At 44.7% G+C, this 11363-nt stretch overlaps 1 protein-coding gene across 12 annotated transcripts in view; it reads right to left on the bottom strand.

Moving 5' to 3' along the window:
- Nucleotides 1–402: 402 nt before the first annotated feature.
- Nucleotides 403–11363, bottom strand: part of LOC6602319 (formin-binding protein 1-like) — a 33478-nt gene continuing 22517 nt past the window's right edge. For 3 of the 12 annotated variants that reach the window (XM_026992673.1, XM_026992672.1, XM_026992663.1), the window contains exons 3-12: nucleotides 9560–9675; nucleotides 6702–6752; nucleotides 5826–5970; nucleotides 5282–5751; nucleotides 5043–5226; nucleotides 4002–4037; nucleotides 2741–3090; nucleotides 2511–2645; nucleotides 1884–2050; nucleotides 403–1816 (exon numbers count right to left, since the gene is read on the bottom strand). In XM_026992673.1, coding sequence (XP_026848474.1) covers nucleotides 1653–1816; nucleotides 1884–2050; nucleotides 2511–2645; nucleotides 2741–3090; nucleotides 4002–4037; nucleotides 5043–5226; nucleotides 5282–5751; nucleotides 5826–5970; nucleotides 6702–6752; nucleotides 9560–9675 — 1818 coding nt within the window. In that variant the 3' untranslated portion in view covers nucleotides 403–1652. The remainder of the gene's footprint in view (nucleotides 1817–1883; nucleotides 2051–2510; nucleotides 2646–2740; nucleotides 3091–4001; nucleotides 4038–5042; nucleotides 5227–5281; nucleotides 5752–5825; nucleotides 5971–6701; nucleotides 6753–9559; nucleotides 9676–11363) is intronic. The other 9 variants (XM_026992664.1, XM_026992668.1, XM_026992669.1 and 6 more) reach the window with 9 other exon arrangements.

Raw genomic sequence — 11363 nt, 5'->3', positions numbered from 1 at the left:
GCACCTTTTGCCAGTGCTTCATAAAATGTAAAAATGTACACCAGCAACAATTTATTTGAGTTATTTTTATTATGCTGACAATGCTCACATAGATATTATACCGTATTTTGTCACTTAAACTCAATATTCATTTTAATTTTCACGCAATACGTATGTGCCTGTTTCGGTTCGAATTTAGAATTAGATAAATTTAAGAATTTTGGAATTGTTTGGAACACAATTCATCCGTTTCAGTGGTATGCACACTTAAGTCTATGCGAAATGAAGGTAGAAAATACACATGGAAAAGGCTGTTGAATACCTAACTAAAAATCTAATTCACTCTGCCTGGTCGGCCTGTTGTCTGTTGCCTTTTGCCGTTGCTTTTGTTTTTGATTGTGGTTTACCATTAGACGGTAGTACTTTTTCTGTAAATTATAAATAAATGTATTGCAAAGTGGCGTTGGACATAAGAAATGCAGCGCCGCCCGGCTTTGCTTTTGACTTAAGCCTTAAATGTTGTGAACTTAAACGTCTAGGAGTCCCTAAAACATAATTACTTGCTGCATTATTCAAATCAATCTGGTTCTCGCTCTCGCTTCCTTCGATGCGCATAGGATTAAGCATAATGTGTGAAAATGTACAAGGCAAAGAGCAATACAAGTTATCTTCAAACTAAAATTAGGCAATACAAAGTTATATTCAAACTAAAATTAGCCATTATGCATAGAGTGTGTAAAGTAAAATGTACAATTGTTGCTATTTATATAAACAAGCTAGCGCGTTCTTCGCCTTCGCCTACGCCTACGCCTACGCATTGCATATGCCGCATGTCATGCAGGATTGCCATAACTGTTGCTATACCTATCCATGTGTGTTTGTCTGAATGGTTTTGGTGTTCTGGTGTGGTCGATGTTCTGTGGAAGGGGGGTGGGGGACTCTCTCTTTATCTCCCATTCTGATCTTTGCATATTTACCAAAGTTTTAGTGCTACAATTCAACAGACACGCACTCTGCCCCTCTTCTTGGTCAGTGCGAAGAGCGGCAGATGCTCCCTAGGCCAAGGCCGTGAATGAAAATATATATATCATGAACGCATTCCAAACATACGTGATTCATACGTGATTCATACGTGATTCAAACGGGTTCACAATCCTATTTTCGAGTCAAGTTTCAATTTGGTTTTTCATGTTCTCACATATTCAAGTGCCATATAAATCTGATTTCATATATGTATATAAATAGGTGTAATCATGATTGTTTCAGTGAAGAGGGAAACGTTACGTTACGTCGCGGTGCTTACAATTAGGTGAGGTCTGCTCGTAGGTGCATATGACTATAGTATGGTATAGTATGATATAGCTTGCACTACCATAAGATCATTGACATTCATTGACGTTTCAAATCAAAAGTAAATATACAAAGCAACCGAGAGTTAATGGGAGTCGAACTTAGCTTAAGTCAAAATGTACATGGTTGTGCGCAGCTTGTGTGTGTGTGTGTGTGCGAGAATTGGTGTATGGGTGCATTGGTGTACTGGTTGTGTTATGGCTGTCCGACAGAACGCAAAGTTATGACAAAAGTACACAAAATGAATGGAACATATGCAAATGTTGCTGAGTAGTTAACATTTAAAACCGCCTGGCTGATTGCCCGCCCATAAGTTCTTAAGCCTAAGCGTAGAGCGTGCACTCGATGTAACTCGTGGGCACAAAGCCCTCGTCCCAGCCATTGGAATCGTTAGCACGCCTCACTCGCGTCCAGCCATCGCCCTGATCGATCTCAATCACCTGCAGCTCCTCGCCCTCGTTCATGGGTATGCTTCCTTCGCTGGAGGCTGTTCAAGAAGACACCAAGAGGATTAGGGTTCCAATCAATCAGTTAGTCAGTCAATCACTACTCACCTTCAAAGGGATACAGGGCTCGACATGTGCCCAGTGGCTGCAGGGGCTCCACTTCCGTCTCAAAGTACGCATCCTCGCCAATGGCATTCTCGTTGGCGCTGCCCTGTCCAGAGCCGGGCAGGGATGTGTGCGAGGTGCCCAGGCCACTCTCGGGACTTGCCGAACTGCTGGATTTCACCATGGAAAAGGCAAAATGAAACGAAATATTTGAAGAAGTTGCAATTTCCACATTATTAAGTGTTGTAATGTTCGGTGTAAGGCAATCAAGAATCGAAAAGTAAAACAAAATCAATCAATCAGATTTTAGAATACAAATTATAAAACAAAAAAAAACAGAGCAGAACAGAACAGATTCATATTTAAATTTTGTTTCGCTGGCATACTATTGTGGCATATTTTTGTGGGCTCTTTCTGGATGTTATTTCATTTCAGTGTAATTTTTCGTGTAAAATGATAAAACGAAAAAAAGGGGGAGCCGAAACCAAGAAGTGCCATGGGCAATGTACAGAGTGGGATGCGATGCCAAATTATAAACGCTACGATGCTAATGTATGTGTGTGTATGTATGTGTGGTGGGTGAGATATATAGTATATGTATAAACATTGAACGTAGACTTATGAGTGTACCCGTTATTGTTATTATTATGCCCATTTTGTATTTGCGCCACATTATCCTCAGAACCTGACCTGCTTAAGCTGCCAGCATCGTCAGGCTGGTCATCGCCCTCGTCGTGATGATCATCGGCGCTGCCATTGGAATGTCTGGGGGTTCAGAAAAATAATGAAGATCACGATTAGTCGACCATTGCATCTGTGCGATCTATGGTCCATCCATCGTTCATCCAGCCTTAGCTCACCTCGATGTTCGGTGTCCGTTCTGTAATTGATTTCGATTCGCCTGCGGACTATTGTTGGCCACCTGCGCCTGATTGGCCCTCTCGAAGTAGCCCTGATACTTTTTCAGATCGATTTTTAGCTTTTCCAGCTTGTGCTCCGACTCGTTCAGCTGCCCCTCAACGGTCATGGGGTTGCCCAGCGACGAGTTCGCCTCATAGACGATTTTCATCTTCATCAGGCCATCCCGGGCATTCGTCTCCTGTGCGATCTTCTGCTGCAGCTCCGCGATCTTCGCCTGGAGCTTCTTTCTTTGCTGATTCGGTGGCAGATCGCTGAAGTCCTCCTTTTGTCCGTCCGCCGTTAGCGAGTTCTAATGACGATCAAATCACACGATTAGTCAAGGCAACAAGGTTCAGATCACAGATCGATCGGGATATAGATATGTATGTATAAATGAATGAAGACATCCACAAGACAATAACGACAACAACAAAAGTAGTAGCACGCAGTGAGTAAAACAGAAGAAGATCAACCAACAGATAAGAAACAAAACAAAATAAAGAACAAGATAAAGAAAAACAAATGCAATAAAATACATACATAGGTAAGAGCTAACCCAATGGCCTGCTTTTGCTTTTTGGGGGAATGGAATGGAATCAATCAAACCTGTTTCCACATCAACAGAAATATATAAATAAATTAAGCAAATCAAATCGAACACAAGGGCGGGGAGGGGGGAGGGGGTAGAGGGGGAGCATTCAATTCAAATCATGCAAGGGAATTTCTCAGCAGAGAACAATAATACAAACAAAATTACTCTAAAAAATGAAAGGGCAATATGAGGATAATGTGTGAGTGTGCTAAGAGTTGGCTAAGAGACTTTTCTTAAAGATTCCGACTGGTTATTGGTTATTTTTAGAGCTCGAACTTAGAATATGCCGATCGTTTAAAGTGAAAGTTTTGCTCAGAGACAGACTGCTATAATTATTGTTAATTAATGGTAAACGAACGATAATCGATAGTCGATAGTGGCTAGTGGCTAGTGGCTAGTGGCTAGTGATTGGTTAGCTTGGTTGTGATTAGTTGATAGCGTGGAGTAGTAGATACAGATACGAGTGTTGTAATTAAGAGCAATCAAATGGGTAGCAAATGGTGGGCTAGTTACGGCTAGGCTTAGTTAGAACTAGTAACTTATGTAGTCTAGTTGGTTTAGGGCTAGTTATTTAGTTTAGTTTAGTTTAGTTTAGTTAGGGGTAGTTAGAGCTGAAAGATTCATCATACCTTCATCGTGATACAGGCTTCAATTATCTGCCGTTGCTATTGGCAGCGAATTGATTTAGTATTCATAGTATTCATATTCATTTAATCACATTTACATTGAAATTTGAGTGTTTGTGTTTTGTGTGTGTGTGTGTGTGTGTGTGTGTGTGTGAGTAAAAGCATTTTGGATTCGGTTTTAAGATCGAATGGCAGCAACGAAAATAGAAATCAAGAGTTAATACAATTCATATTTTTCTTTTGTTTTGTTTTGTTTTGCAGAGTGTTATCGAAGAAGCCTTTGGTTTTTTTGTGGGGGGGACTTTTCATTTGGGGAGTGGGGTGCGCAGAGGGGGGCGGGGAACAACTTAAAAGCAAAGCGATGGCACACACAAAAATATTAGCAAGAAAATAACGAAACAGACAGAAAACATGGACATCGGATGGCAAGTCATATGCAAACGGGGAAAGAACAATCAATGGGGGAGACATGTATGCAGCGGAGGATATGTATAGCGAGTATATGGTGGATTAGTGGATCGGTGGATCAGTGTGGAGTGGGGGGATGACACGAAACGAACACGAGGATGGCGGAACGGCCTGGAGGACTGGACTCTTGGTACTTACAGCAGAGACACAGAACCATCGTCCAGGCGGAAATTAAAGTGGTAAATGGTAATCGATTCGAGATTCGAGATTCAAGATTCAAGATTCAGGATAGAACGGAAAAGAGATAAAACACTGGATGAGTAAACTATAATGAGAGGCACACACACCGTGCAATACATAAACCATAACAGAGGCCTACGACTTATGAATAGAGAAAACTTAACAACTAAATAAAAGATATCACGAAGCGACTCAACTCAAGAGGCTCTGGGTGCACTGAAAGGAACGGACATGTGTGGGTGGAAGAACTGAAAACTTAAAAAACTCCCATCCCCTCGACAGAGACAGAGATAGAGGTAGAGAGAGAGAGAGCGAGAGAGAGTCAGGCAGAAACGAGGCTAAAACGATGGTACAACAGCCACAACCTATCCGAGAATCGGCCACGGATCCCCTCACCTTGTTGCTGCCGAATATGTTGAAGATGCCGACGCGTTTCTTGATCTTGTTGGCACTCATCGTGCCCCGCATCGTCAGGTGGTTCGACATGGAATTGTTGTAGTGATCCTGCAAAGAGTCCGGATCTAGTTTGGACAGATCCTCGAAGGGTATGTCCGTGGGGGGCGCGAAACCCGATTGGTATCTGTGGAAGAACATTGATTAGATATGGAAACGCGTGCGATTGATGGAGGCAGCACCTTTCTATGACTTTGAATGAATCCTCCTTCTCGTTGATGGACTCTCCCGCCTTGACAATACCCTCCATGCAGCGGGCAATGATGGGCGCCACCGAGGACTCCACTTCCGCCGCTCCGATGATGAACTCGCGTATGCCGCGCGTGCGCTTCTCGTCCAGCTCCTGCAGGCGACTCAGGACGGCGGGCAGCAGGATGCTGAAGTGCTGTTGCTGCAGATTATTCGTCTTCTGCAGCTGATTGGCGTACTCGTTCTTGGCATCGTCCGACTGCTGGATCTTCGACGTCATGATGTTCTTGTAGCGCTCCACCTCGGCACGACTCAGATTGAGATCCATGTCGGCCTTCTTGTAGTTATCGACAGCCTTCTCGGAGTCCCTGTAGGCCTTCTCGTAGTTCCGCTTGGCCCGCTCCAGCGACGAGAGCTGTGTGGTGAGGTTCTGTTGCAGCATTGCACCATCGCTAAGGCATTTCTGTAAAGATATTCATTGTAATCCGTAATCCGTGTTATCGAGGGGAGGGGATGGGATGGGATGGGATGCCTTACCTTGCGATCTTCGCGCAGCGCCTTGGAGAGCAGCGTCACACCCTGTATGATCTGTAGCTGCAGGCTCTCGGACACCACCTCACGCTGTCCCGCCAGGTCGCCCACTTCCTTGAGCAGATTGCGAAACGCTTGCATCGATGTAAATCTGTAATAAAGAGAACGTGTGAATATCGGTTCGGTTGGTTCCCTTGGTGGCTGCAGCCATGGCCTGTAGGCCCCTCCCTGCCCACGACAATTCGCGCCTCTGGCAAGCTACTACTCTGCTCGATTGTCGCACTGTCGCTCGGTGGTGGGGCAGCAATTTATGGAGCTCTCAGATTGACAGAGTTGGACACGCGCTTTGTGACGCGCCAAGGAACGCCCACGCACATTTGTCCGTCTGTCTGTCACTCTGTCATCGCTGTGGCACTCTCTATATGGCGCTGGAGGATAAATTTATGGATTTTACAACTGAATAAGGCACAAGCGCTTGGCATTTCATTACCAAAGTCAACTTCAAGTTGGCTCTGGCTATGGCTCTGGCTATGGCTATGGCTATGGCTTTGGCTATGGCTTCATTGTCATGTTACACACATGCCACGCTGAGGCAGGCAGATCTATTTGCGGGTCATGATGTCAGTTATTCGCATACTACACGCATATTTGCATGGCATGTAATTAAAGACTCAGATTCTCAGACCACACGATAAATTGATGGGAATCTTGGCGCCCCACCCCCTGCCGCCCCCCAGACACGCACAATTGGAGCAATAGTCAGCGTCAGAGAGAGACAGAGAGACAGAGAGACTTGCCCCGCAATTGTCGATAATTTTCCAAGACATTTAACAAACATTCAACTTAAGTATACTTATGGTTCGGTTTTGGACTGGTGCTTACTCATTGTCTTCCTCCTCCTTCTTTTTGGGCTGGTAATTTTTCACTAGTCGCCTGCAAGGAAAAACGAAAAAACGAAAATCAAAATTAAAATCCAAAAATCATGGCATTAGTGAAACTTTGTTTGTTTATGCAAAAAGATAGAAAGAGAAATACAAAATATAATCGCAGCAGCAAGTAGAAGAAGAGGAGCAAGCATTTGCATTTAACACGAGACTTTTCATCGCACACGCAAGAGATGGAGCTTGGGCTGGAGCTGGAGCTGGAGATTTCACTCTGCGCTCCGCATATTAATAGAGTTTTTCCCCATTTTCCATTGGGGGTCTGCTTTGTGGTCTAGTTGGTAGTTGATCGCAGTGGATGCTGCTGGGAAAGGCATGAAGATAGATGAAGATGAAGCGCCAACTAGAGCTTTAGAGACGCGTAATGATAAAGTCATTAAAACGACGTCAAGACGGTAGCTTCCAGCGATATCACACAGGGGCCACAGTTCACTCCCAGCCAACGGAGAGCTTCGCTAGACCCCAGCGGTGGCGGTGGTGGTGGTGGTGGTGGAGGCAGTCATCAAGCCAACTCATTGGGGGAACTGTGGGAACTGCCAGACACTCGGACAGACAGACAGACAGTGGGAAACCGATAGCATTCCCAACGAACCAACCAACAGCCTCGGTCTTGTGGTCTCTCCAACACCTTGACAGCGTCAGCGACAGCGTCAGAGACAGCGTCAGCGACTCCGGCAATATAATCTTTGCTTAAATTAAACAATTATGAAGACCCACGCCAACAGCAGTACAGCCGTCCCCACCGTTCCACCGTTCCACCGTTGGCCAATTGGCGGGGCTTGTCAGTGTCCGAGTAACTCAAGCCTAATCACATTAAGTCCCCCACATGTCCATCGGTGGGGACGGGACTCCCCTCCCTGGCGGTGTGGTGTGGCAGTTGCGTCGCGTGTCAATTGCGTGGGGCAGGTCGTGGTCAGATCATGTTGGCTTCACTTTCAGAGGGTGTCACTCAATTGTGCAATTTAGAGCCGAGCCGCCCCAAGGGGTTGGTCGGCCCATTCGGCCCATGATGGAGGTGCGGCTTTCGAAAATTCTTTTCCTTCCATAAAAAAAAAAGAATTACTGCAGCAACGGCAATTGAATTGCGCCGGCAGTAAATGAAGCACTCATTCAAACAATGAACACAATTAGCTTTTAGATATTTACGATTATTTGTATTTTTTATTTTTATGTTCTACGAAGGTCTCACAGAGAGGGGGAGGGAGAGACACAGACACAGACAACGACAAAGACAAAGGCAAAGACACGTTTTAAGCCTCAAGAAAATTGATTTCAGGAACGGAACCCGTCGTGGACAGTACAGTGCAATCACTGCCACAAGTGCCGCAGAGTGGACGACCTTGTGCTTATTCGTACAGCGTGTGCACGAGGCTTTTTACATTAATGAGAACTCCGTAAGTCCCCAGAGAGATACTTGGAGTTTGGTGAGATCTTTGTGACAGCAGCTGCATGCCACAAATGGGTGCGGTGTGGCAGAAACACACACACAAAAAAACTAAACACAAAATATTTATGTTTAATTGGCTATTTGTTGGGGCCATAAATGGAGGCGCCGTCGTTCGCTTGGAGACTTTGAAAAATAATCCCCACAAATCAAAGACTTACGATCCCGAATTCCGTACAAAAAAAAAAAAAAAAAAACGAGGGGGAACGTTGTGAGTTGCTGCGGACACCGCAACTCTACAGTTATACCCGATACTAAGTCAGTATGGCTCTCCTCCGGCAGACGCCGCTAATATTAAACGACACGACAAAGAGTGCGTGCGAGAGAGACAGAAAATCAGTCTGAGCGTGACGTCGGGCGCTGCGTAGCCACTAAAAATTGATTTCTTGCTTTTGGCTACAAAAATGATCCGATCTGATCCAGATTCGGCAACCGGATAGATATGGTCATTGTCTATGATTCTGCGTTTTTAGTTTACTCGATTTTGCAATATTGTGGATGCAACAGATTTTCGTCCTTTGTGTGGGCGGAAGGGGGTGGGGCGAAATTTTGAGATATACGTTTTATAGTGAGATCTAACAGGAGTGCGGATACGAAATTTGGTTACTCTAGCCTTAATAGTCTCTGAGATTTATGAATATCCCCAGATCTGCATCCTTTGCGGGGGCGGAAGGGGGTGTGGCGAAATTTTGAAACAAACTCGTCTCGGTCCGATATATTAGGAGTGTGGATACCAAATTTGGTTGCTCTAGCTTTTATAGTCTCTGAGATCTAGGCGCTAATGTTTTACTCTAAGCAAAGCCGCCTATGCTACGTGTGTGTTAGAGAGAGACAGGGCGAGAAAAAATGAAATTGTTTTCTTGATGCTGGCTATAATTATAATACGATCCAATTCAGATTCTGCAGCATAAAAGATATGGTCATTCTCTACGATTCTGCGTTTTTGGTTTTCTCGTATCTTTAAAATTGTGGATGCCACAGATTTTCGCCCTTTGAGGGGGCGGAAGTGGGCGGGGCAAAGTTTTGAAATATTTTGGTAGCAGTGACATATCACAGAAGTCTGGATCCAAAACATCGTTGCTCTAGCTCTTATAGTCTTTGAGCATTAGGCGCTGAAGGGGACGGACAGACGGACAGACGGACAGACGGACGGACGGACAGACAGACAGGGCTCAATCGACTCGGCTATTGATGCTGATCAAGAATATATATACTTTATAGGGTCGGAAACGATTCCTTCTGGACGTTACACACATCCACTTTTACCACAAATCTAATATACCCCAATACTCATTTTGAGTATCGGGTATAAAAAACACAAATTAGGAAAAATCTTTAATGGGTTAATGGCTCACCTCAATTTGCCGGCATATTCCGTTTCTATGGTCACTCGATCGCGCAGAAAATTGGCAAACTTGTCCAGGGCATCGATGCCTCTGTTTGTGTGTATACCCAGATTCTCGTTTTGATCCTGAAAATAGAAGAAATGAACAGAAATGGATTAGAGAATTAGAACAGTTGGATGGATATCTCGAGTGGAGGAATGGGAAAAATACCACTTAATGCCTTTTGACGTTGAGCCAAAAACAAATGCGAAATAATATGAAATTAATCTCAATTTTTCAATCACTTAAGAAAGAAACTGCGTAGCAAACAAACAGCAAATGGATTTTATGGATAAAGATCGGCCATATACGTATGTATGTACGCAGCATTTGCTGAGAGCGAGGCCCGGCCCGGGAGCGAGAGCGAGAGAGTAGTCGTCTTGTCTGCGCGGGACTGTTTCCCATTCATCTAATGCTGTTGTTGCTGAGAGAGCGGGAGTGTGTGCGTGTATTGCGTGAGAGTAGCAAAACTCCTAGATCAAATGCAGATCAAGAGATAAGGAAATGTGCAAGCAAGAACACGAGAGAGCAACGGTTATTGCTGTGGCTGCTGCTGTCACCGAGAGAGGAATTGCGCGGGTCTCTGAAACTGCTGTTGTTGCTGAAAGAGCGCAAGAAGGCATGGCGGGAGTATGTGCTTGAGAGTAGCAAAGCTCCTAGATCAAATGCAGATCAAGAGATAAGGAAATGTGCAAGCAAAACTGCAAGAAGACGAGAGAGCAACGGTTACTGCTGAGAGAGGAATTGCGCGTGTCTCTGAATGGAAACACTGAACTTCGGTGAGGGAGAGAGAGAGAGGGTGGGAGGAGCGCCAAAAACAAATCCATTAACTCATTAGCCATAAAGAGCGCGATATGGTTGACAATTTCAAGTGATTTGGTTTTAAATTATCGTCTGGCCTGCCCCATTCGTTAGGAGATCGTTAGCGTTTACCGCTGACACAAATATGGCCAGCAGCCACTTCCTCCTCAGCGGACAAAACAAAAAACACAGAGTTATGATATAATATACCGCGTCTCTCTCTCTCTCTGCCTCTGCCTGTAACTATCTTTTGTGGGCAATTTGCAACACTTTTCAATACCATACCGTTTGTCAATACAACAGATTCCAAACAGACAACAGAGAAACACAAACTGCGCTGCGCTGCGGTGCGGCGCGCTCCACTTTTGATTTTATTTTCGCACGCAGCGAAAGACAGCAAAAACCGTGGCAAAAAGAGACATCAAAAGAGGCTGCCGTGTGGCCGAGTTAGCTGCCAATCACGCCCCCAAACGCAATCATCGACGGCAGATTTGAATGTTAAGTAAACCAAGCTCTCCCGCCACTCCTCGCCGCGCATAGAAAACCCATAGAAATGTTTGCCAATTTGCATGTGAAGTTCAGCCAGAGATAGAGAGCGAGCGAGAGCGAGAGAGAGAGAGAAGTCACTGTACCCTGTGCGACCCTCCGCCTCCGCCTCCGCCTCCTGCGCTCTTGGTCTGTCCAAAAATTAACATCAATTACATAATGAAACCCAGTTCCGAGACACAATTCGGTTGCGGCTTAAATGAGCGTTAAATTGTTGTTGAAAATTTACGTTTTCGGTTGCTTGTTTTGTTTGTGTTTGTGTTTTTTTTTTTTTTGGTCGCTTCTTCCGTGGCATTGCAAAACGGTTTTACGAGTATTTGTACGTAATTTGGTTTCAATGTTTTATGTGAAGCGATTATATTAATTTCTGTGCTCCTCCACTGCTTTACCAATTTATAGAGTTGTCTTTTCGTGAAGGTTGCCCAGT

Source organism: Drosophila persimilis, unplaced genomic scaffold, assembly GCF_003286085.1.
Source record: "Drosophila persimilis strain 14011-0111.01,24,50 unplaced genomic scaffold, DperRS2 tig00000780-arrow-arrow-pilon, whole genome shotgun sequence".
Lineage (NCBI taxonomy): Eukaryota > Metazoa > Arthropoda > Insecta > Diptera > Drosophilidae > Drosophila > Drosophila persimilis.
The sequence above is the reverse complement of the archived record's forward strand: the minus strand, read 5'-3'. Positions and strand labels throughout refer to the sequence as shown.